The 27982-nt window shown below is 36.7% G+C and overlaps 1 protein-coding gene across 1 annotated transcript in view; it reads left to right on the top strand.

The window, feature by feature from the left end:
- Znf804a (zinc finger protein 804A) overlaps positions 1 to 3698 on the top strand; it is a 180382-nt gene extending 176684 nt beyond the window's left edge. The window contains exon 4 of the mRNA XM_057755309.1: positions 89 to 3698. Coding sequence (XP_057611292.1) covers positions 89 to 3287 — 3199 coding nt within the window. The 3' untranslated portion in view covers positions 3288 to 3698. The remainder of the gene's footprint in view (positions 1 to 88) is intronic.
- Positions 3699 to 27982: the final 24284 nt, after the last annotated feature.

The raw sequence follows: 27982 nt of genomic DNA, 5'->3' as shown, positions 1-27982 counted from the left end.
AAAAGTGTAATTATATATCTAAGAAATGAGTCATTGAATGGTTTTCTCCTAAGTTCTCCTATTGACGTACACCCTTCCTGTTTTGCAGTGCTCCGGGAAGTGGTCCCATGTTCAAGTCAACAACTGTTACAGTGAGAGAAAATCTCCATGAAGTTTCCCAAAGACAGGCTGTAGATTCCACTAATAACCAGCAAGAACTAACTCCTAGTGAAGAGAAGGGGAAAGATGTCACTACAGCTTCTGCAGAAATGGAAAGTGCCGGGAACTGCACAGCCAACAATGGCCAGCTTGGGGATCAAGCGCAGGGCATTCACAGACATAGAGTTGGTTTTTCCTTTGCATTTCCAAAGAAAACCTCTGTGAAGCTGGAGTCTTCAGCTGCTGCCTTCTCTGAATGCAGTGATGAGTCCTCTGTGGAGAAAGAATCTGGCAGGAAAACTAGATTTGTCCCCAGCACTGGTCACATGCAAATATCATCACCAACATGTGAGCTTCTCGGTTTTGAAGAGAAAGCTAATTCTTTTCACCCACCAGAGGCCATGTGCACTGACCAAACAACTCCTCAAGTTGAAGAGATGAAAGAAGTCTTTAACGAAAAAAATGCACCGTTGACTTCCTTGTGCCAACTTCAACTCCCTGTACGTTCTGATGCAGATACCTGTCAAAATTCAGCACCATTTGAAGATCAAAGATCAATGGTACATGTTATTGTTAATGAAGATGTAATTGTGAGTCAAAACAAGCCTGACTTCACAGAGAAAAATCCCACCGTGCCTAATGGCTGTACACCAGCACAAACTACCACAGAGGAAAACACTGAGATTAGTGATGTGTCCAAAATGGAAACTGGAAATAAAATTGATCATGAACCATTGGTACCTTCAGATGCTGCAGAGAAAAACACAAGGTTACAAAAAGGACCAGATTTATGGAAAAGACAATGTGACCCATTTGTACCTGTACTTAACAAACTTGGATCTACAGTCCTTCAGTGGCCATCAGAAATGCTTATTTATACAACTACAGAGCCATCAATATCTTATAGCTGTAATCCACTCTGTTTTGACTTCAAGTCCACTAAATTAAATAACAATCAACACAAAAATAAGCTGACCTTAAATGACCTTAATTTTCAACAGAAGGAGGACTTTAGCAAGAGACCAGATGCTGATTGCAATGATGTACCAATTGCAGGTGTCACAAATAGTGAACTTAGCAGTAATAAAAATGATCACACTAAAGTTGCTGCTCTTCAGGCTGCCCACATTCTGTCTAATAGTTATGATTCAGAACAAAACGAGAATGTGGATCAGAAACATAAAGATATTTCCTGTATAAACAGAAAAGCAAACAAATACAATTTTACTAGAAATCAAATTAGACGAGATACTCTAAATGAGAAACACAACAAAATCAGGTTGAAGGAGACTCACGAACACTGGTTCCATAAAAGCAGAAGGAAGAAGAAAAGGAGAAAGTTGTGTCACCATCACCATGAGGAGACAACCAAAGAACCTGAAGTTCCCTGCAAAGTGGAAATGGACAGCCAGTGCACTGATGAGTCTAGGAAGGGTTCACAGGAACCAGTTCCTGATAGCCAGCAAGGGATTCCAGAGCAACAGGCAGACTTACATCAGCCACCTGATGAAAGAGCCAAAGCAGAACCTATAAATGTAAGCGAAAATGGAGAAATGAATACAACATGGAACCATGAATCCAACAACGATGTTGTCAGTTCTCAAAACCATGAAGGAAGAAACACAATAGTTGTAAATGGACAAGCAAATCCACCAATGATACATTCTGGGAAACAAAATCTGACATATTCCAGAACTTTCTGTTGTTGGAAAGCCAGGACGTCCAACTGTCAAGGGGATGACAGGGACTTAGTTCTTCAAAGCGATGTAAAAGGCCCCAGTCTGAATCAGCCTGTTAAAAGAGGTTACAATTCTCTCATGAACGAAGCAGAAAGATTTCATCGGAAACGCAGACAACACTCATGTTCTTATTCGTCTGATGAAAACCATCAGAATCGTTTAGCAGAAGAGTATTTGGGGCCACCAAGTGCTTCAGTCACTCCCTGTCAGCCGAAGAAGAAACGAAGGAGAAAAAGAAGTCGATTCCACATTGGAGGCAGAACTGTGAAAGTCAAAGGCAACTCAGATTATTCCATGAAGAGAAGTACTTCTTTGAGTCCCTCGGATGGCTTAGTAAAGGAAGACAAAAATGGCAAAATAAAACCACAAGAAAACATAAGTCTCGAGAAGAGCTCAGAACAAACAGAACACAAAGTGATGCTACATCCTTACAGCCCACTGCCTTCTGAAACCAGTGGCAAAATTGAGCATCCAGCCACGGAGACTACTCCATCCGACTTATCACAGGCTCCCAATGATCTCCCAACATCTGTGCTTGTGGCTAGGGCCGATTCAAATGACTCAAGTGACAGTACCTTGCTTGAACCCAATCAAAGAAGCCAGACTACAAACAGCAATGAAAAGCAAATTCCTTTCAAGGTGCCTAATACCGAAAGGAACTTTAGAAACTCACAGACTAAATCATATATTTGCCGTTATGAACTGGCCGAGACCATTCCACCGGGAAAGATGAATGAGACACCGACCGAGTGGCTCTGTTACAATTCTGGAATCCTTAGCACGCAGCCACCATTACAGTTCAAGGAAGCCCATGTCAGTGGCCACGCCTTTGTAACGACAGAGCAAATCTTGGCCCCATTAGCTTTACCAGAGCAAGCATTGTTGATTCCAATAGAAAACCATGACAAGTTAAAACATCTACCATGTGAGGTCTACCAGCACATTATTCAGCCAAACATGCTAGCCAACAAGGTCAAATTTACCTTTCCACCTACTCCCCTCCCCCCTCCCGGCACTCCGGTACCGCCTTTGCCTTTACAGCGGCCCTTCTGTTCTACCTCTGTTACTACCATCCACCACACTGTTTTACAGCACCATGCTGCAGCCGCTGCAGCTGCCGCCGCAGCCGCAGCTGCAGGAACCTTCAAAGTGCTTCAGCCACATCAACAGTTTCTCCCAGAAGTCCCAGCTCTCACCAGAGCATCTATACCTCAGATCTCGGTAGGCACTGTAGGACCTAGGCTTTGTCCCAGCAGCCAGCCAGCTCTGGTTGCCCCTCCTCAGATGCCAATCATCCCGGCGTCAGTTCTTCACCCCAGCCACTTGGCGTTTCCACCATTACCCCATGCTCTTTTCCCTTCGCTGCTTTCACCCCATCCAACTGTCATTCCTCTGCAGCCCCTCTTCTAGTCACCACCACAAAGAAAAGAGAATATTTACATATATATATGAGTAGGTATCTATCTACGTGCATAATTGGCTATTTAACTGACATGGCCAAAGTTGGCCTTATTGATTTCAAATCATTTACTGTAAGTGTAATGATGCTAATAAATTAATAAAGTTGCTGATATATAATATTATTAAAGCACTGAATAGTTTGAGAATCAATACAATATATGCTGTATATTAAAATGATGTCTTAAAAGTATGCATAATGTACATAAAATATATTTATAGTACTGTAATTTATGTTGTAAAGTATGCTCCTTGTTTTTCTAATCTTTGTGTATTTGCACCTATTTGACGTTTAGACAAAGCTGATGACCCTATTTGTTTTGTATCATGTTCCTTGAATCTGTAAATTCAGTGAAATATATCTCTTGCAATAAATTTTTGTTAATTATTTAAGTAAAACAAACTTTGGTGTTTAGGTTGTCTTTGCTGATTTACTAGTGTTGGCAATAGATTATGTTACATTCATGATTTTCTTCTGTCTCTTGGTATTACAGAATCACCAAGACCCAAGTATCTTCAGAGTTTTTCCAGATTTAAAAGTTGTCATCAATCACAGCAAATACAATTGATAGTATATTTGTTTGAGTCTCCATTTCTTATAACATAGCTTATATTGAGAATTTATTGCATTTCGTAGCCAAGAATTTAGACAAAAGTCATGGAACTTTATATTTAATCAATATTAGAAAGGGTAATAATATATATTCATGAGAAATGTATACTATTCCCCCATAGTCATACTAAAACAGAAATGTCAACTAATATAAGTATATCATAAAACTTTTGAATATTAAAATTCTTAGTTATTATATTCATTTTTCAAGTCCTATAGGAAATATATATGAAAATATTAATGTGAATTAAGAAATAATTTCAACTTTAGTAAACGACAACTTGAGATGAACTGCAAAAGCACGGCCTGCGTCTTGATATACTCTTGAGAATCCAGACGTGAGAAAAAATAAAAATCAACAGCTGTCACTTCAGTAATTCCGTCTATGTGCTCAAGTTTGTAAACATCTTTCCAAGTCAGGTAGAAATAGCTCTAGACATTTCCTGACTTTCAAGATTCTGCTCTATGTGTAATTAGCTCAGTATTGTAGTTTATCAAACTGTTGATGGATAATAAAGAATGCAAATGGAAACCTTGGAAGAGCACAATTTCCCCAAGTAAGTTTCCTAGTTGTGTCTGCTACAATTAATGGCATCTTATAAGAGTCTTCATGCCAGTCAGCACAGGTTAACTTCATGCCAGTCAGCACAGGTTAACTTCATGCCAGTCAGCATAGGTTAACTTCATCAGACGCAAAGGTTAAAGAGTCTTGTCATATCAGAGACGACAATAGACTTCAACATTCATGTGATCCTGTTCTGAGAAAGTATGTATGTGAACTAAATCGCCCTACAAGGCAGAATATAAGGCATCCACCATACCATAAAAATCAATATAAAGTCTTGTTTTAAATAAGAGCCAGGGGAGAAAGTTAGAACAATTATTTTCATTATTATTTACTATAATAGTAGTTTATTTGAATGTTCTCCTGAAAAAGAATTCTTGTGATGGATTAAATGTGTCAGTTTATGATTGACAAATAAGAAGGTGAACATAGGATGCAAGTACTTTTATTTCAAGTACTTTAGGATATTATGTTCCCAAAATGGGAACTAAAATTGGAACACAGGGTTTTTCCCCAAGCAAAATATTTAAATATATCTTTGAAGACAAAATAGATGAAGGTATCTACTGGAAAGTGCTGGCCCAGATAGGTTTTCTCATATCAGAAGAAGATTGTTGCTTATTCTGTCTCAAACCCAAACTGACTGTCTGACTCAACAATGTGCAGCTTTATTCCCATCGTCCTATGACTCTCATCCAGCTTGTCCATTTTTATCTCTTGTTTATCTCTTGCAATTTCTTATTCCCAGTGCTTCTCCTTGCAACTGGTTTCATGCACAAATGTGTGATTCCTTTTCTTTCTCCACATTATCACTTCTGTTTTCATTTCCAAATGATGCAGCTCTCTTACTATTTAATTTATTGTTGCTAAAGCATGTTGTTAGCTAGACTTACTTGGCTTTTAAATTACAATAACCATATAATTCGTTGCTGTCACATGGCAGGAATTTCTGGAATGTTCTTATGTAAGATGAATGGAAATTGAACTTGGTTGTTAAATTGTTAGATTGTCATGGATACAGATGGTTGAACAAGAGATGAGCTGCAGTTAAGTGCTATCAAAGTCATTCTGATTATAGATTCATATCTATATTTAATACTGTCCTGATATTGTTTACGTCATCTTCTCACCCATAATGTGCTAGAGGTATGAATTTATAAAGAGACACTTGTTCATCTATCCTGATAACACTCACTCTTCAATCAAGTGACCCAGGTCAACTGGCTGAAGAGGAAAATGAAGAGTGGAAAATCAAACAAAAGTCAAGAAAGTGTCTCCAGCGGTGTGGCCATCAGACTACTAAAGTTTAAATTCCCCTAATAGAGAAGTTCTCAAGTCATTAGGGCAGCCATTCCTGCCCTGCAGCATCGGGTATTTCCTTGTGTTTTGTGTAAGCATTACATTCTAAAGCTGATATTCTACTACTTTCCAGACATGCCTTCCCGTGAATCCCATCTACTGTGGAAAATTTAAGTGATTTAACAGCTCTTCCCATCATCTTCAGTCTGTTAGTTATAGATATCACTATGGTATATGTGGCAATCATGATGAATAACTTAGAATACAGAGTGAAACAGGAACATGAAATGCAATCATACTCAGCTAACAAAAGTTTTCACAAGGACAGGGAGATGATGTCATACCTACAATCCCATGATGAACAAGGGTGAGAACTGGGTTTATGTCCGTGGATTCAGGCGAAACATCCAGCATGATGGCCTCTACTTCTGTTATCATACTGATGTTGAGGGGTAAAGAGTTGAGGATCCTTGAGTCTCAGACAGCAAGAATAGAAAAATCTGTGAGTTCCACACTCAGTGAGACATTCCTGATGTCTCAAAGGGATAAGGAGGAGAGTGACAGAACATGCTCTCAGGAAGACTACTCTTGCCTTTAACTATGTATGTCTGGTGTAGATACTCACATACATGCAGAAATACCACATATACTACAGTATACATACTCATAACACGAAAAATAGCAAAATAAAATAAAACTGGTTTCACGTTGGTTAATAGGAGGCATAAGAAACAAACACTCTTAATTTCATATACTATATACATGATATAAACAAGCTTTTTCTCCAAATTCCTTTATTTGTGGAACACTTACATTGAATTACCCACAGTACATCTCAACTTGGCTGATAAAAATTTTTGAGGACAAAACACAAACCAATCATCTTACTTTATAAGTGCCATGCGAACCTTCTTTTTGGTTTTATATTTATAAGCTCTGTGAGTAGCAAGATACTAAACCACATTTCTAAAGTAAACACTAAAGTTTTTTTTTTATGGATGTTTATTCTCATCTTAGTCTTGGTGGTCAATAAGTCAACTCTGTTTTACAGTTAGGTCTCCATTCTTCAAAATATCCACCTTGGATATATCATCTTTAGGTGTAGCTTCTCGTGCAACACTTTATTGATTGATTGATTGATTGATTGATTGATTGATTGATTTTCGAGACAGAGTTTCTCCATCGCTTTTTTTGGTTCCTGTCCTGGAACTAGCTCTTCTAGACCAGGCTGGCCTCGAACTCACAGAGATCCGCCTGCCTCTGCCTCCCGATTGCTGGAATTAAAGGCGTGCGCCACCACCGCCTGACTCGTGTGACACTTTAAAAACACAATCATACCATTATAGGCTTCATTTTAAACTTATTTTGGATTTGATTATTTTCTATATAAACATAAAAATCCTTTCTAGTCATATGAACAGAATATCTCTGGTGAAGTACCTGCCAGCACCCATCTATCATTGCACTGCTCAAGGTCTTCTACCCTAGTTGACACAGCTACAGACTTCTTTTAGTGTATTTGAGCATGGCAGTCAGACTTCAACATTTTTGTTTCTACATGTACACTTGACTAAGCAGGTAGTAAGTCAATATTCAATGAGATTGAAATTTTGGTTGAGAAATTCCCATTCAGGTTACTTCTGCCTCCCCCCCAAAAAAATCCAACTTTCTAGTTCTATTTTCATGCAGCATGAAACACAACATTATATTTATAAATAATTCTTTGTGTTGCAGACAATGGATTGTTTACCCAATCATCTAAAACACAATTTCTCTGTGACAGTGCAGTCTATTATACACATGAGTACATAAAATCAATGATGAGTAAATCCTGCATGAATATAATCTCTTAATTCTATATAGAATGTATCTGTACTGCTGTACATCTTCATTTTGTACTGCTGTACATCTTAATTCTATATAGAATGTATCTGTATGCTGTACACTTCATTCTGAGCTTCTAAATCATCTGTAGTTAAAATATAATTTTCAGAATAAATGGTTTTCATGAAGAATGCATTTTTAGTGAAATTATATATAAAATAAAAGTAGCACTCCAAAAGTGAAAAATCAGTCTTGAATTAAATCTTTACTCCTTCCCCAGAAGCCCAGCCTCCTTGAACTTCTGCAGTTCCACATCTATTTCCCTCCCTTCCTAGGAGTGCCAATCAACTAATCTACTGCCTTTGAAATTTCTGATAGATTTTGTAGCTGCATATGTTCGTGATGCAGAAGTTTTATTGCTGAAGAAATGAATAAAGTACAAATGTTATTCATGTTATTAAAAATCTGTGTTGTGTATAAGGACAGCACATGTGCAAATCTATTGTCACATACAAAGTTAGCTATTGCATTATTAATTGTTTGGATAGATAAGTTATACTGCCTATGCCTTTCATTAACTGCCTTTTGTTCTCCTTTCGCATTCTTTCTTGTATGATTTTCCTTTTCCTTCTAAGATTTGCTTAGCTAAACCACAATCTCTTGTGTGTTCTTGGAAAGAAAGTTTCCTTCAAGAAGGTCTCTGGTTAGCTCAATACCTTTGTTCACATATATAACTAGATAAAGGCGTAGGATGTGCGATCATTGTAAGGAAAGCCCCCGAAGACCTGCTTTAAAGGCAGAAATAGCGATTGATGCATTGTCTGCAAATGACTAGAATCTATCCACCACCTACGAATCTTAGGAACTGTGCATACCTCTCTACAGCGAGAACTGGTTGAACTCATACAGTGACCTGTCTCTTAACTCAAAAGCATCATTTCTCGCTATATTCATAAGCTTTTCAACCTTTAGCAATATAAGCTTTCAAATCCTGACTGAGCCGTGCTGCTGACAAAACATAGGTGTTAATCTAAGTCTTCCATAATCTTTTGCACTCTTAATCTCTAACTTTTAAATAATCTAATAATTTTATTATATCTTCATGTCTTTAATTAATTAAGCAATGTGGCTAGGATTATGGGCTGTGGCTTTGATAGCTGGATCCAGCCCATTCCTTAGCTTTCTGAGAGTCTGGCAGAAGTCCTAGCCAGAACCATGCTTATTGCTACAATTCTATGGTGTTCCAAGGTTTCTGCCACCACCAATAAGCATGCTGTTGGCTATTCATAAACACCATTTAAGAGTTTTGTGGCAGGGCCTCTTAAAAGAACTGCAAGGCTTTGCAGCTAAAGCAGAGTCAGGAAGTCTCTCTTAAATGAGAGCACTTGCCTCTAGCAAACAGAGTCCACCCAAGAAAGTGTTACTATCAATAAGCCACGCTTAACTCATTCTTTTGTAACTAGAATAACTTCCCAAGCTCTCTCAGGTTTCATGTGGATGCCTTTGTCCACGTTGACACCACTCTTAATCTCAGGGTCAGGGGTTCAAGTTCCACGTTGAGCACCATTCCTTGGTCCATTTGACTATTCTAATAGCTACAACTTAGTGTTCTGCCTAAACTTGCTATATGCTTGCTTTAAGTCTCCTGTTTGTTCTTATGAAATCTTACCTCTGTATATGAAGTAATTACATCACTTCTAAATGTTATTGACCCACATTCTGTGAAATCTCCTTTTAAACATATTTTCTTCAAATTTTGGGTTTGAACTTTCAAGGATTATTACATCTTTAATATAAGGAGAGTTCTCAAGAAAATTCTGCATTCATGTAGTCTTATTTTTTCTTCATATTAAATCTCTACATATTTTTAAGCAAGAAAGATTCAAATTAATGCTCTGAGATTTAACTAATCTTATTTTATTCAACTTATCTTTTATTCCAACAGGTTTACAAGTGGCTATTACTTTGACTTAAGTGAGTTGGCAGGAAATCAATTTCATATTATAATGATAAGCCTAAAACAGATTATAGGTTTCATTTAATGTCTTCTCATTCTGAGAACAGCTGAAACAGAAAAGGCTAGAAACATTAGCATGAATTACAAACAGAAAGACATACTCATATAGATCCATATATATATATGTATATATACATATATATTTAAATTCTGCAGTCTAAATATTCAGAACATGAAGTTGCCCAACCCACACCATTTGCTAGGTAATGTGAAGGATGTTAGAGTATTTAAAATATATTTTAGATATTATCAATCATAATAATAAACCTCTCAGTATCCAATAATTTTAATGTGTTTACCAGTCTATTGTGCCAATATGTAATGTTATTTTCACTGTTGCTTACTTCAGTTGTTAAACTAATATTTATTTGTAAATTTTAAAAGTTAGGGTATTTTTCCAATTTTATTTTATGTAATGTCCATATAATTTTGCTTTAGTATATCAGCAAAGAGTAGACTATCTTCAAATACATTTACTTATGGATTTGCGTATCTACAGTTGGAGTTAACAAGTGAAGCTCATTTCAGTTTTACTTTCAATGTGTTAGCATTTTCTATGCTTATTACTGCTGCCTATCTATTTTACTTGAATGAGCACTTATTAATAGCGATGATGTTTTTAAAACTAAATAAGAATATAGGAACGTAAAACCAAAACACAGCAGGAAAATAATCCACAAGGTTATTTCTACAAGAAAATTTAAGACCGAACTTATTTACATTACATGATGTCAGAGCTTAAAGGCAAAAAGTAGATTGTTTGATGTAAGTTGTTTGTGGAAGCTACTCTGCAAAACTGAATTAATTCCTGCTGTCTTTGCTTGTCGTTCTGTTTGCTAGTCACCGCGAGCGCTTCTCGCATATCTTCCTCAGAAGGCCGTGGTCACTCTTCACAGTGCTTGAAATAGGCCACATCGTTCCAAGGCAACACTGCCATATCCTGCAAGGAGAAAATTGTCTAACTTGCCCGTTAAAGCACTAGGCCATTATGACATAAAACATTACCATGGGAGTACGATGGTTAAAACCAAGCACCGGGCCTCTTCTTTAATAATACATTCAGCTACTGTAACACAGTAATGTTTCTAAGCTTACCCTGGTTCACTTTCCCTCAAGGGCGTGGCAGTTCTACCAAGGCAGCACTAAGTTGTTTCCCTGTTTTAAGAGATAGCAATTTTAGCCTGGCGGTAGTGGCACACGCCTTTAATTCTAGCACTCGGGAAGCAGAGGCAGATGGATCTCTGTGAGTTCGAGGCCAGCCTGGTCTAAAAGAGGTTACAAAGTCACAGAGAAACCCTGTCTCGAAAAACCAAAAAAAAAAAAAAAAAAAAAAAGATAGAGAGCAATTTCTAGTACTGCTTCAGGACGTAATATACTCATTCCAAAGGAAGCAGCGAACTTGAATTCTGCTTCTTTGGAATTACAAAACATTGTTCACTTTACAGGAACAGAACAATGTCCTCAAATCCATTATTGTATGAAAGAGATTTTAAAATCTCTAACCCCTTAAAAATATCTTCTCATTCTGCATCAGCTATATTCTTTTGGATCATCAAAATAAAAAGGCAAATAAATTTTCTGAAGAAAGCACCATGAAAATTAATCTTACAAAATAGAATAAATATCAGGCTAGGGTCATTTGCCCAGAGCTTCCATTTCAAAGGTCATTTCTAATTGTATGCATCATTAAGGTGTGTGGACTTTGTTTCTGGTTAATTTTGATATGTGATGATTTTATTTATTTGCAATTTTTATAGTAAAGCCTATTAAAAATAAAAATAAAATAGAAAGGCCATAATTAAAAATTTCTGTTAAGAGGCAAGAATGAAAGAAATTGGCTATATGGACTATAAAATATAGCTTTAAATTTTAGTAATAATATCCAAATAAAGCTGTTATCTTTGAAGCATATTATATGCATATATGATAGCATTAGTAAGTATAAAGTTATGTATATTAATTTGATGAGCTACTAAAGTCTCTTACAAACTAAGAGGTTCAAGTAAGTTTAGTTCCCTCTGTACTAAGAACCTATAAAGTAGGTTCATGCTGTTCACAGATGTTACTCAGTTAGTGTGATTTCATTAGACAATAATATTTTACTTAAAGTATTTTTGAACTTTTATTTTAATATCATCAATTTTTCATTTGAATTTGCAGTTGACTGAGAAAATAACATTTCATACAAAAATGTGGATAAGACTAATACTTTAAGATATAAAAATGGTTGTGGACATAAAGAGATCCAAAAGCATTATTTCAATAATGTTGGAAATAGACACAAAGAAAAAAGTTTGTTTTATTTTCCTCATATTTTAACCTTCCATAAAAACACTTTATAATTCACAATGAATATTAATTTCAATGCATTTAGTATATTTTATTTAATATGATATAAGGATAGAATATTCTGATCTTATATTCCTCATATATCAGTTGACAGGAACTGATGACTACAGAGACAGGATATTCACAGAGCTAAACAAGCCAGTTAGGGACCTTCTTTGAAGCTTGCTTCTCAAATATTCAAGCTGGGATCATAATAATCCCTACCCAACAGCCCTGTTGCAGTGATGTGTCAGTTTTTACACCCTTCAAGCAAGCAGCATCACGAGGTTAATAATCGGTTTCCAGACCTGGCTTCAGTAGTTAACCAGAATGAGAATTAGAGACAGAAATGTGAGCAAATTATTTATTTAGAAAATAGTCACAGAGTAAAAAAGAACGAATCACTGTCTCAGAGGGGCTGCCATGAAACCTCTTTACCCTCTGCAAATGAAGAAAACTTGGTGACAGAATCACAAGGAACATTATTTGAAGGAACATGTGAAGTAGACCAAGACTTTAGAAATAAAATCCCAATGGACTAGTGATTAAGAACTCACTGGGAGGTCAGAAATAATGTTTGCTGACTTTATTTCCTGTGCTTCTTTTCTGGACTATGGTTTGCAGCATTTTTATATTCGAGTAGGTCTTATTAAATTTTCTTCTCCCTATCTTGAAAAGTTTCCAAGAATAACTATACTTTAGAAGGAGATTTAAAGAGAGCATCTTCATATGGTGGAAAATGAGCAGGAACACCCTTCATGGAGGACTCCCATTTGTGTATGCTCTATAGACAAGATACTGCATTTTTTATTGTTGTTTTGAATTCTTTTACGCCATGTAAATAACGAACAACCTTGGCTGAGACTGATAGTTTCTCCTTCAGGTCAGACTAGACAAGTATACTGTTCATCATGAAAAACCAAATAGTTCACATGTTAAAGTCAGTGCTTGTTTTCTCTAAAATAAATGGACAGTGTTCAGATCTGCCTCGGCATTTTATGTTATCTAGTCAAAATCAAAGTTAGAGAAATTGAACAAAAATGATGATGTAATTGTAACACTCACTGTCCTTCACCACTGACATTCAAGAATCCATACAAGTGTAATAGGCTAACTTGCTAATTTTCAAGTAGAGTAGGCACACTCATGGTTCACCCATTTTTGTGGGTGTGAATTTCTTCGTGTCACTTATTTTTATTTTTTACTTAGTCTTTTCCTCCACCGGGTCTCATTGTTTTCCATGATAAATGTCAAAGAAATGTATTTCTGTCTTAGAATACATTTCCAAAATGCAACACCAATATGAGGAAAACAGATGTGATGGGTATAGAATTTTATTAAATATTATGCAAAGGTTCAGAAATTTTGGAGGTCATGGTTCTAATGATTGGATACAAAGGTGAGGATGTGTATGTACTGTGGACAACCACAGGTTCAAACTTTCAACAGACAATTAAGCACAGACAGATGGACACACATAGACGGTGTCTTGTGAGAAAGGATGCTGTGAATACCTAACACTTAAAGTAAATTTTAATTCTTACAAGTGAGTAATGAAGATTAGGTTTTCAAAAATTCTTTATAGGTCACTAATTGCCAACTAACATATTTCCCTTACTCCTTTTGTATAATTCTCATGTAGAAAAAAAAAACACACACATACAAACACAACACACAAGCAACTATAATTGGTGAATGTTCACATTCTATTTGTAATAGCTAAGTGAATGAAGTTTTACTTTTATGTAACTATGGTTTTAGAAATTTAGCTCATTATAAGCAGGAAACTGAATTAAATTTCTACTGATTAAGTATACTCTATATTTCAGTGAGTGTCAGATTTCAAATCAGATCTCTACCTATTATCTGAATGGCTTTGTTCTATAACATTCAACAAAATTTTAAGTCTTTGAATAATTATTACTTAAAATAATTATTTCATTTTTTAGAAAGAGAACATGTATTTATAATAGAATATGCTATATAATTAAAGCTATATCCTGATATTCTTTGCTTAAAAAGAGTATGATTTTAAATGATTGAAAGGCCACTAATTTTTACATAATAGCAAAAAGTGATTTGTTGTGTTGATTTTTGTAATCTACAAATTATATGTCTGTAATTTAACAAGTATTTGATTTATGGGAAATATATATGCATATATATGTGAGTGCTGAGAATTTGGCAGTGTCCTTTGCAAGAACAGTGTGCACTCTTAAATGTGGAACTTCCTCTCCAGGCCTCTCTTAATTGCTAAACTACTGAGACATATCTCTAGTCTCTTTTTCTTTACTATTTAACAGTTTCTTAAGTTTTTTAAACTCTGTATTTCTCTTTTACTTTCCATTTAAATTTAAATTTTTCATTTATTTATTATTTTTTGTTTGTTTGTTTTTGCTTTTTAACACAGGGTTTGTCTATGTAGCCTTGGCTGTCCTGGAACTAGTTCTGTACTCGTAGAGAGCCAACTTCCTCTGCCCCCTGAGTACTGGGATTAAAGATCTTTGCCAAGCCACCACTGCCTGGCCATTTACATATACTTGATTGATGATGAATAAATAGAAATGATTTCAAAACATTCAAGTTTCTACAATTTTAATTTTTAACCTTTAATACTTTTACTCATTGATTCATTTATAATTATTTGATTTGTTCCAGGTTCTGGCTATACCAAATAATACTGCTCTAAATATAGTTGAGCGTATGTCCTTATGGTATGAATGAGCTTCCTTTAGTTATATACCCAAAAGTGGTATTGCTGGTCTTTGAAGTAGATTGTTTCCTATTTTTCTGAAAAAAAAAAAATTGCCATACTGATTTTCAAAACAGCTGTACAAGTTTGAACTCTCACCAGCAACGGAGGAGTGTTACCCTTATTCAACATTCTCTCCAGCATAAGTTGTCATCAGTGTTTTGTTTTGTTTTTGTTTTTTTTTTTTCCTGGCACTTGTATATTTTATTAAGAGTAAGAATGAATACTGAACGCCAAGGAGAATTTAAGAATGATTTTTTTTAGTTCTATTTAACTCTTTTAATTACTTAAAAAAGTACCAATCCAAATTTCCATTCCCTCCCCTCTTCCTAGTCCCCTCCCTCTCCCTCCCACCCCACCCCTCCAACCCTAAGGGAGTGCCATGCACCCTACCCTGTGGAAAGTCCAAGATCCTCGCTACTGCACCTAGATTGAGCAAGGTTAATCCCAGCACTTGGGAGGCAGAGGCAGGCGGATCTCTGTGAGTTCGAGACCAGCCTGGTCTACAAGAACTAGTTCCAGGACAGGCTCCAAAACCACAGAGAAACCCTGTCTCGAAAAACCAAAAAGTAAACAAACAAACAAAGAGAACAGGATCCCATGAAGCCGGTACATGCAGTAGAGACACCTCCCAGTGTCACTATCAGTGGCCCCTCAGTCTGACCCAGCTGTCAACCCCTTCAGGAGGGGCTTGGTTGTTTCCATGCTCGTTCTCTCCCAGTCCAGTTCAAGTTGGTGAGCTACCATTAGCCCAAGCAAACTGTCTCAGTGGATGACCCCCTCATGGTCTTGAATTCCTTGCTCATACTCTCACTCCCTCCACTCTTCAACTGGATCTTTGGAGCTCAGTCCAGTGCTCTAATGTGGCGAATGGACGGAACTAGAAAACATCCTGAGTGAGGTATCCCAGACCCCAAAAAACAAATATGGTATGTACTCACTCATAAGTGGATATGAGGCTGTGTTTTAAGACCATTTGATCATTCTTAGATCATGATTTCTTAAAAGTCAAATTCTACCTCTAAAGGATTGACATGTTCTAACTATAGTTGAATGCCAACCTCTCTACTTTTCTCCTGTTTCTGATATATGCTTCATTAGAAAGGGACTTAGCACTAACGTTATAGATCTCAGTTGTATTTTCCTTTCTTTTTTGGTCATAAAAGTGGTGATAATTGAATTTAAGTTGTTCCTCACCTTCTTTTATGTGTGCATCTTCTCAAGTGCCCCATTACTGAGTAACCACTTAATGCTGGAGGATGGGGATTCCTGACACTAGGAACACCTCATTAGCATGCACAGCTGGAGCCTGCAATAGAAGGCACCACAGGGACTAATTACCTGAACAGATTTAAATAGCAAATGCCTACTGGAATCTTTCTTCCCCCAGAAAGCAGAGCTCCCTTAACCCATGTACAAAGGTTCTTGTATTTCTAAGACTATTATTTATTTGAAATTTAAAATTTAAATCCCCACTTTAACATGGCTGTTGGACAAACTCCATCCAGACCACTTGCCTCACGCACTTTTATCCCGTGGTATTAGGAGCTTAACCTAGCTGGTGTGTTTGATGTGACAGATCTCTGGGATGTGTGTCAGTGTAGACCTCAGAAGAGTACATGCATCTCTTCAGCACTGCTGTTGTGAGGCCCAGGGAGTCTATTTGAATGTATTTAATCGGGAGATAATTAAACATTTGTCAGCCATGTTTGATCAGGGTCCCTGAGCTCTAAGGGAGCTATGAATTCCACAAATTTATAGGTAAACCTTTTCAAACTGGTTCAGACAGTGAGTGCGTGTGCATATTTTTCAAAAGGAGCTAATCCACTTGCCTTAACCCATTCAATCCATCCTATAAAGAAGTACTGTTATGAGGAAATTCTTCCCTCCGTGATTCCTATTTTTTAATGCAGAAAATTAGGTAAGTTGTCAAAACCGTTTTAATGTGACAGACAGCCCCAAGGGACAGGGGATTGCTTAGCAGAGAAGAAGGCAGAGAGGTTAGCAGTCACATAGGGTAGCACTCATGAATGCAAGCAAACGTGGCACTGGAGGAAAGTTTAGCCACTTGTGACAAAATGAAAGAATGTCATGCTCACTCCTTCAAGTTTGGCATTTCCGTCTGGGAGCATATTTTCATAGTTAAGATGTTAACCCTTGATTTATTGTATTATCTCCTAGTAATGGCAGAAACATGGCTTTTTTGTTTGATTTTCTAATCTGGCGTAATTAAGCCGTAAAGAAAGCTGTTCACAGTCTTTTTCTAAGGTTGAGACATTTAAGATTGGGCCCATCCACTTGGCATTTTCCCAGTTTTTCTCCTCCTAAGCTCCCACAGCATTAAAATACGCTCCAGTAAGTCATGACCTGTCTAGGTACCACAGAGCCAAACCATCACCTCACACAGAAGTTCCACTGAGAGGAAAAAGAAACTTTGTAAACTACTGAAATCAAATGACTTTCATGAAAACAGAAGATAGAAACTGACTAAGCAGATTTAAGTTTAGAAATCCCTGAAAAGTTACCAGTTTCTATCATAGATAAAAGCCAGAAATAACCTTGGTTCTTCATTGGCAAATGTTTCTCAGTTCACTGGAGGCCACAGATACCAGAAATTTTTAAACCAAAATGTAGTCTGCCATATGACCCAGCTAGACCAATCCTTAGCATATATTTAAAGGGCTCAATACCCTACAACAAAAATACCTGCTTAGTTATATATTTTGGGTATCTATGCACAACAGCTAGAAACGGAAACAATCTAAATATTTATTATCTGATAAATGGATAAGAAACTATGCCACAGACAGAGTAGAATCCAAAGCAACTGTATAAGTTTTAGCATCAAGGTAATCAACCACATCATCAACACCAGTCTACTGCAAATGCATACCATTTAAAGAGTCTGGGCCACACAGCCCACTCTTTTGATTTTCGTTTCACTGTTTCTTTGTCTCTGTCTCTCTATGTCTCTGTCCATATTGTCCCACTCAGAAGTAACTTCCCCACCCCCAAAAGAATCTCTTATGTGAGATTGTTGCAGGGTGTGGTTTCTGAAGCATTCCTTGGCTCAGATCCATCCACCAAGGTACTCTTCTTCTGCAGAAACCCTAACACAAGATACAGTGGCACAAATGCAATACCATCATCCCAAGTGGAATCAATAGGAAAAGAACAAAAACTTTTAGATTAAAGCAAGTCAAGTAAATGTTACTCTTATAGCTCTAGGTCTGGTTTTAAGGTGTGTTGGGTCGTGATGAGAGCTCCTTGCTAGTGTTATAAATTTCTTTTATATTTTCATTCCTTTGGGCTTTATACTATGAATTAATTTGTGTTTTGGCTCTTTGCTTATATTTTAGATCGATTTATTTTTTGTACTTTCATTTGAGCTCTCTCTCAATTTTTTTTAACTGCTGCAATACAAGAGCAAAAATTAAGGCATCAAATCTCTTCTTGGAACTAGAATCTAAGAAGATTTCTTCTTAGGTTTTATGGTTTCAACTTAACTTTCTTTTTTTTTTTTTTTTTTTTTTTTTTTTTTTTTTTGGTTTTTCGAGACAGGGTTTCTCTGTGGATTTGGAGCCTGTCCTGGAACTAGCTCTTGTAGACCAGGCTGGTCTCGAACTCACAGAGATCCGCCTGCCTCTGCCTCCCGAGTGCTGGGATTAAAGGCGTGCGCCACCACCGCCCGGCGCAACTTAACTTTTTTATGGCCTTAAGAAAAATCTGCTCCAGCCTGGTCTATAAGAGCTAGTTCCGGGACAGGGACAGGCACCAAAGCTACAGAGAAACCCTGTCTCGAAAAAAAAAAAAAAAAAAAAAGAAAAGAAAGAAAGAAAGAAAGAAAGAAAGAAAGAAAGAAAGAAAGAAAGAAAGAAAGAAAGAAAGAAAATCTGCTAATCATTTTCTGGAAAGTTTAGGGTAGAGATGATGGTCTTTAAGTCAGCTGCAAATGAAGAAGATGATACAGTATTTGAAAATATTCACTCATTCATTAATTCAAATTTTCAATAACCAGATCCTAAAATGTCAGAATACTGAAACAAGCAACTGTAGTAAGTTTTAGCATCCAAGTAATCTGTTGACAAGCTGGGGCTCCTCTATGCATCAGGTTGCATGTGTACCTGCTCTAAATTATGGAGAGAAGCTACTCTCCTGAAATTGCAGTGTTTTTGCCTGGTTATACATGTTCTGAAACACATCCTGAAACCTAGGAAGATGTGACTATCTATCTCAAGATATTTTTTGGTACATGCACATTAGTCAAACTGTACCGAAAAGAATCCATTAGTTATCATTTTATTCTTTTCCACATTTAGCCATGTGTATGACTTAAATCAGATGCATCATGGGAAGGGACCAGTGAGGTAAACAAAGGCTTGTGTACCTAAATGATACCACATAACAAGCAAACCACTTCTCTTGAGCCCCATATAAATAACCCTAAACAACTATGATCCCCTTGAGCATGCACGCTAATGTAATCCTCTGTCACTCCTGACATCTGTTTCTTGCTATTTAGTACAAACACTTGCTTTTAATAAGGTATTTATGCTACTTTGTAATCTGTGTGTACCATTGATGCATTCTTTTTTTTTTTTTTTTTTTGGTTTTTCGAGACAGGGTTTCTCTGTGGTTTTGGAGCCTGTCCTGGAACTAGCTCTTGTAGACCAGGCTGGTCTCGAACTCACAGAGATCCGCCTGGCTCTGCCTCCCAAGTTCTGGGATTAAAGGCGTGCGCCACCACCGCCCGGCTGATTGATGCATTCTTTAATGAAATGCAAAGAACCTGCAAACACCTGCCCTAGACCACTAAAGCTGTAATAAAATTTAGTCGAGTTCAATTACACAAACATTTAAATAGCATGTAGAAAGTAGATTTTTCACTAAAATTCCTAAATGAGTTATTTGACTGTAATACAAGTTAAATGCCACACTACATATACCATAGTGTGTTCTATAGTACATACTGTGTGCATACTATTGTGTGTGAATGTGTATATATGGAGAGAGACAGAGACAGCAGAGAGAGAGAGAGAGAGAGAGAGAGAGAGAGAGAGAGAGAGAGAGAGAGAGAGAGAGAATGAAGTTGTGAGTTTAGGCTGGAAACTCTTGGAGGAGTTGGGGAATATGACCAAATCATATTTGTGAAATTTTCAAAGAATTAGTAAAAACATAAAATCTGAGGTATAAAAGCACATTAAATAGTTGGGGAATATTTCTTTACACTGTGTGAAGATATTTCACTGTGATTGGTTTAATAAAAAGCTAAACAGCCAATAGCTAGGCAGGATTTTAAGGGCAGAGAGCACTATTGGAGTCATGAAAAATTGGCAACAAGACAGGGAGGAAACAGGGAAGCAACATCGGAAGACAGAATAAAGTAATAAAACCACAAGGCATGAAGTAAATCATTATAAATGGGTTAATTTAAGTTATAAGAACTAGTTAGAAATAAGTGTAACCTATTGACCGAGCTTTCATAATTAATAAGATGTCTCCATGTCATTTATTTGGGAGCTGGCTAGCAAAACAGAGAAAGACATGCTACAGTAAATGCCAATGAATAAAATGGTAAAGCAAATGAAAAAAAAAATCATTATGATTCCTCCCAACTTATATTCTGAACAAATTTGTGGTTTCTTTTCTATCATAGAAAAATCATTTCCTTTTTATATTTCTAAAATCAGAGGATATGGCTAATCTAATTTGCCCTTCTAAAAGTGTGCAACTTTGAAAAATTTTTTTTTCTACTTTGTCTTGTTTTCTTCAGTGCTGATGCCTCTACACATTTTTTTTTTCCTGTTTTTCGAGACAGGGTTTCTCTGTGGTTTTGGAGCCTGTCCTGGAACTAGCTCTCGAACTCACAGAGATCCGCCTGCCTCTGCCTCCCGAGTGCTGGGATTAAAGGTGTGCGCCACCACCGCCCGGCCTCTACACATTTTATGACACTAACATTTTGGTCCCTACAACCTTGCATATAAATAAAGACTTTTTTTTCTTAAATTTTTAGCCATTTTATTTTTAAATTTCTTGTTTTTATTTTATTATTCTACCAATATAAACAGGAAGAAGAAAAGTGGCAGAAATAATTCCCTCTGGCAGTTTAATAATTCCCATAGTGCCAACTGAGTCCTGGTCCAACTATTGTTAATAAAAACTGAGAAAAATGAGGAGTGAATACATTTTCCATAAATCTCATAAACAGGTCGAAATATTCCTAACTACTCTAGTTGAATAAAGATACACAAGTACTTAAAATCCTAAGGGGCCTTATTTTTTTCCAGCAAATGTGAAGTCTAAAATAAGAAAAAAAAACTTATGAAAATAGCATGATTTTCTTTGAAGATACATTAGTTACCTTAGCGTTTGCCAGGATGATCATGGTAAAACATCTTTGGACCTTGCTTTAATCTATTTAAAGATGTACATGTATATAATTTTTGTAGGTTCACTCTCTATCCCTCTCACTATATACACATATGCACACACTATACATTGTGTAAGCAATGTGTATATATACATATATTAAATCTATATACAAGAAAATATTTTTATTTTGGTAATTTTAGTCACTAATCTATTTGTATTAATCATCATGTAATTTCAATGTTTATATAATTGAACTATGTTAGTATTCATTACAACTTTAAAAAAGGAAAAAATAATTATTTTTTTCTTTCCTGAAGTAATAATAAATCCCAAGAAAAAATATCAGATACTTTGACAATTTCTGACTGACAAAATTTCCAGCAGAATATCTTTACTAAACAAATGAATAAAGAAAAGCAATCAGTCATACATTTTTCTAAAAATTCATGACATAAAATATTAATCTTGGTTTACTTTCTAAGACACGAGTAACAAAAAATGTGTTTGAGAAGTCACAAGAGCCTGTTTTTGTAGAAATTTTGAATAAGAAGTCAAGAGATGTGTTATTTGTATTTTTTTATTCAATGATGTATTGGTTTTCTGTTCTTGTTTTGAAATAGGCCCTCCATATGTAACCCTGCCTAAGCTGGAAATTATTATATACACAACAATGCCCAAAGCTCTCAGAGATCGGCCAGCCTCTGGTTGCAGAGTGCTGCATTACAGGAATGTGACACAATGCTTGTTTTCATAACAGGCAATTTTGTGATGAATTCAGTTGAACAAATCCCTATTTGCATGTGGGCAAATCTATGCTACCTGAAATTAATGGGAATGAAGACTACTAGAACTTGAGTAGTGGCTGTGACATGGTTACTGATGGATGTTTTTAACTGGGTTTACAGAGAAACAAGCATGCAAATGTAGAGCAGTAGGTTTTAAGGACTTTGAATATGACCAGAAAAGAATATGATATTTCAAGTTTGAGCCAAAGAAAGTGTGGTTGATGTGGGTGTTGACGAGCTTAACATCCTCAAATGCAACCAAGTATGTTTACCTCTGTGTGTGTGTATATGTGTGTGTGTGTGACAAAAATAACTAACAAAGAGAACATGAATTGGGAAAGAATGAGACACACAAGAGTCAATGGAGGGGAAGAAAGATAAGAATAGTGTTGTAGATGCAGTGTTTATGTATGAAGTTCTCCAAAACCAAAACGTAACACAAAGAATAAGAACAAGGAAACAGATTAATCATCACATTCTCAAATGTGTAAATACGTAAATTATTTGAAAGACTGTGCCCTGAGAAGATAAATTGTGTTCCAATTACATATTGAAAATATGTCATTAGATTTCTTATTTTATAAGCTTCTGTCACTAACGTTTTGCCTTCATTCTCAGAAAATTTTAAACAAAAGCTTTCAGTCATGATGATAGTGATGAAGCAGTGGGGATACTTGCAGGTGGGATGAATACTTTAAATTAGGAGGTAGGTGTCAGTTTCTTGGGATAAAAGATAAATGCAGTCTTAAACATACAGTTTTATGTACAGATTGAAATGTTGAAATTTTCATTCTAAGCTGATGTTATAGCAAGGAGATTGACGAGGTCTCCATCAGTGGTTTAACCTACTAATACATTTATGCAGAGTGGGATATTAGGAGGTTATTAGAGGCTGGCTGGAAGAATTAGGTATCAGGGAAAATTCTTGTGAAGGATTTCTCTTGCCCATGCCCAGCTCTTCTAACTCTCCTTACTCCTGGATGCCATTAAGAGAGTGGCTTCCTCTGCTATTGCTCTTGTTGCCATGATGCTATTGCATCACAACCACGCTATCATAGAAACAGCCATGGAATCAAGTCTCTGAAAACATGATAAAGCAAACCTTCGGACTGCTGAGTTGTTTTCACAGGCGACTTGTCACAGAACTGAAGTGCCACCTGACACATTTCTCAACATGACTTAACGTTAGATGGCTAATGTCACACTTAAGAGAATGACTTCCATTAGCTTATAAACAGTTTGCTTGATTGCTGCCTGCTATCTCTGTAATTGCTTTGCAATCATCTCTACTGTGTCCACGTGACCTCCAGTCTGACAGCATTTGATACCCTGTTAGGAAATTAAGTTCAATTTTTAAAATGGTGGTTAAATTATTGACACATTAGTAAAGATAAATGTCTTTAATATATGAAGATACAGACTCAAACCCCTACTGCTTTAATTAAATTAACTTTAGATTTGTCAATGATACGTGCATGTGTTCCACAGTCTCCCTTGCTGATTCGGAACATTGCCTTTCTTGAAGTATGTGATGGCTATTGGGAGGCTGTGCACAGTGGGGCAAGCTGCATCAGTTAATGTCCTAGTGAAGTGGCCCGATTAGATCGAAAAGTTTTATATCAATGGAAGCATGAATACTCATGAAATTGTTAATGATGTGCTCCCCTGCAGCAGGAGTAGTGTGGTGGATCACTACCACGATCGGTAACCAGGGGAAACCCCTTTAACGTAGATGTGGTTCATTTTACTTGTTCTAAAGCTAAGAGAGCCACACAACTTTAAAAATTATGTCACCAATTTCAGTGCAGATTTGAATTTAAGGAATGCAAATCTGGAGAATACAACGTTCACTATTTATGGGTTATTTCTGTTTTAATATGTAGTCATGAATGTCTCAAAAGAAATGAAAATGCCGTATTTCCTCTATACCACCAAGACTTTGTAGAGAATGTAGTGTTAATCACACACTAATTATATGAGCACCTGGAGTGAAGGCAATTGAACTCAACTAGACTATGTTGGATGCAGTGACGAAACAAGTCCCTGGGCATGCTTAAGCAACAGAACAATTATTTTCATAATATTAGTACTTTAGGTTTCTCAAGGATTCTCTCTTCCTGACGAGATAACTATCCTTCCTCTGTTTCTTTGCCTAGCCTTTTCTGGTGAAAATGTCAGGAGTGAGATCAATAAAGATAGGAACAGTCTTTTTGGTTTGCCTTCTTCTAGGTTGCTAGTTCTATTCCTCAGAACCCTTCTTTCTAGCCGGGCGGTGGTGGCGCATGCCTTTAATCCTAGCACTCGGGAGGCAGAGGCAGGAGAATCTCTGTGAGTTCGAGACCAGCCTGGTCTACAAGAGCTAGTTCCAGTACAGGCTCCAAAACCACAGAGAAACCAAAAGAACCCTTCTTTCTAGCTCCGTGAAAAAGTTTTAAGCACAGATACATGGCATTTGTCTCCAATTCCATTCATGTTGGAAGTCAGGATTTCAGTATACAAATTTTGGGACAGAGTAATTTCTTTTATTCCAGAATATAATCTTTTCCCAAGTGGAAAAATAAATAAAATATCATCATGAAATATACCATGATTTCTCTCTCTCTCTCTCTCTCTCTCTCTCTCTCTCTCTCTCTCTCTCTCTCTCTTTGAGACAGGATTTCTCTGTGTATCAGATCTGGCTAGAATCACTAGAATTCACTCTGCAGATCATGCTGGCCTCAAACTCTCAAGAGATTCCCCTGCCTCTGTCTTTCAAACTCTGGAATTCAGGGTGTATACCACCACCACCCAGCTCAATTCTCTTCTTAAAACAGAAAATAGGTTTTTCTCTAGACCATACATCCCAATCACAGTTCCCACTCCCTTGTTCCAGTCCTCCTAGCTCTTCCCCCAAATTATTTCCCCATGTATTTCTTCCTCAGAAAATAGCCTGCCACCAAGAAACAACACACAGTAAAAAGCAACATAGTGCAGGACAGAGAAAAGCCCTCCCATATGAAGGCTGGATAAGGCAATCCAATAGGAGGAAGAGAGTCTCAAAAGCAGGCAAAAGAGTCAGAGACACAGCTGCACCCACTATTAGCAGTCTGGTGAATACGCCTGGCTAACAGCCATAACACACACACAGAGGACCCGGTGCAAGCTCATCCAGACCCCGGGCTGTAAGCCCTGCTTAGTAAACTAGTTGGGTCATGTTCTCCTGGTATTCTCCAGCCCTTTTACTTCTACAGTCTTTCCTCCCCTTCTTATTTTGGTTTCCTAAAATATCTGCGAGGAGGGCCTAGATGGAGACTTCCAATTTAGATTCTCTCTCCGCATCATGTCAGGTTGTAGTCTCTATACATGCTCCCATCTGCTGCTGGAGGAAAATTCTCTAATGATGACTGGACAAGGCACTAAGAGTTCAGCAAAATATCATTAGGAACCATTTCGTCTGTGTGTGTGTGTGTGTGTGTGTGTTAGGTATATAGAGTGACCTTTCCAAGTATTAGCCTGCGTTATTGGCGATCTTCATGGGAACTCAGTCAACAACTCAATGAAATGTAACCATTTCCACCACTGGATGCTTTGCCTGGCTACAATAGATGGCCAGTTCAGACTCCATATCCCCCATTACTAGAAGTCCTCTCTAAGGTCACCCTCAGAGACTCCAGGAAGTTTCCACTGCACTAAGTTTCTATACCACACCCAAATTCCCAAATTTCGTGTGTCTCTCCCCTTACTGTCTCCTCCATCCCTCCCCCTCTTTGTAGTGTAAAAGATTTTATTGAATTTTATGCCAAACATTCTGCCCATGCTCCTTCAAGGCTATAGATACAAAAATAGAAGTTATTTTACAGATAATTTTGTTATGTGGGCATGATCCCTGCAAAAGGGTAAAACTATCGAGTTAACATTGCATATAAATTCAAATAAAATTATTCATATACTAAGTGAAATAAATGGACTTCAATTCTTACTGATATGAACATACTAGGTCCGAAGTATTCCTCAGATTCATGTTATTCAGCTGCTGAGAAGTCTTTCCTTGGCAAATCTACCCTTCCTTTCACATCTTATCGTCATGGAGAAGTTCCCATAACTACTGCAGTGCTATGTGGACAGATTTTCGGCTTTGTGCATGGAGACAGGAGACCATGCATGCTGTGGACCCTGTCTGAGCTCTGCCTCATCTCTTCTGGGTCCTGCAGGGCATATGGATGGTTTCAGTTGTTCTCAATGGCTAGCAACGAGGGCAGGCTCTTCACAAAAGTTGTAAGGGAATCTTTCTTGATTCACAGTAAAGCTTGTAGTTATTTTACCATTGCACATTGCATTTGCGGCCTTATTTTATGTTATTAAAATTTAATGGAATTCTGTTTGTTGTGTCCTATAAACTTGCTACTGGTTATTGTTTGAAGTAATGGGATTATGCACTCCATTCTCTATTACACATTCTCATTTATTAATGTCTTCAACATTTGTGCTTCTTTTTAATTCTCTTCACATTATTATACTTTCAAATTTTTGATTAACTTTCTTGTCCTTGTAAATTGATTTTCTTAAATCATTTTACTAGGGACTTTGTCTGATCCTTATTCTTCAAATGATATCTACTTAATATTTTTAAACTAATTTTTAATTTTTCTCTCAGTATTTTGTTCTTTAACAATGAATAGAAAATAGGTTGCTTTTGATATTCAAATGTGCCTCAAATATGAAAATCAATTTACCTAGAAACTCAGGCAAGGACAACTGAATAGATGAGTAACATGAATTTCAAATTATAAAGTCGGCCATACTTTTATGGATATTACATTTTAAATGTTTGATATTTAATGACTAAAAGTTTCACTTCCTGTATGAAGACATATTTCAAGTATATAACAAGAAGTTATTTGTATTTAAGAAAAGTAACATCAAAATGTGGCACTATTGTTTAATATCACCTTATTACACTTACCTATCACAATAGGGTTTTACATCTAATCAAAGAAATGCTGATTAACAACAATTCACCTGCATTTTCTAATTTTTCAGCCAGCTATTTTGATCAAAGAATCTTGTTAAGATGGGCCTATAGAAAGTGAATATGAAAAACTGTTGAAGTATGCTTTTTGTTTTTGTTTTTGTTTTTTTTTTTTTTTTGATTTTCGAGACAGGTGTTTCTCCATAGCTTTTTTGGTTCCTGTCTTGGAACTAGCTCTTCCAGACCAGGCTGGCCTCGAACTCACAGAGATTCGCCTGCCTCTGCCTCCCTAGTGCTGGGATTAAAGGCGTGTGCCACCACCGCCCTGCTGAAGTATGCTTATTTCAAGAGTATGTTTGGTCTTTATCTGGATCTTTTTTTTTCTAGATCTCTGGTGTTGATTTGACAGAGAAATATTATTATTGGTGATGTAAAAGGAGAGCTATGATATGATTGACACAGGTGGATTCTTACTGGAATCAGACATCTTTGTAGGTTAAGACTGCTAAGCAATCTTTCATCTATACCCTTTATATACCACATTTCCACCACTTTGGGATAGCACTATGAAATTATGAAAATTATTTATGTCTCTGAATTGCATGCATTTTAAAATTTTGTAAACTTCATTATTAAAAGCCTTCTAAATATATAAAATCATCACTCACCAAAATTAACCAGAAATCAAGTCTATTCAAGTCAATGAACTTCTATAGATTTATAATATATATTTGAAACGGATGCTATAGAATTCCACCTCAAGTTTTATACTTTCATTATGAAATAAATATATTGTGTGTGTGCTTAACAGAAAAAAATGACAGAATTGGTACTATAAAACAATCATTGTCATATCCTGTCTCATAATTATGCCCGTTACTGTATTTAGTCTTTGCACAGCCATTTACATCACCAACTCTTTTCTTCACATTGACTGTATCTGCATGTACAGCTGTTTCCATATTCCCTCTTCTTTTCCCTCTCCCTCTCCACATCTCTCTGTCTTTCTGTGTCTCTCATACCCCTACACACATTATACCATAATTCCTTTAAAAAACATTGCCAGGTAATGGCGGCGCACACCTTTAATCCCAGTACTCAGGATGCAGAGGCAGGTGGATCTCTGTGAGTTTGAGACCAGCCT

Source organism: Chionomys nivalis, chromosome 22 (assembly GCF_950005125.1).
Source record: "Chionomys nivalis chromosome 22, mChiNiv1.1, whole genome shotgun sequence".
NCBI classification, from domain to species: domain Eukaryota; kingdom Metazoa; phylum Chordata; class Mammalia; order Rodentia; family Cricetidae; genus Chionomys; species Chionomys nivalis.
This window is presented reverse-complemented; position numbering and strand designations above follow the sequence as displayed.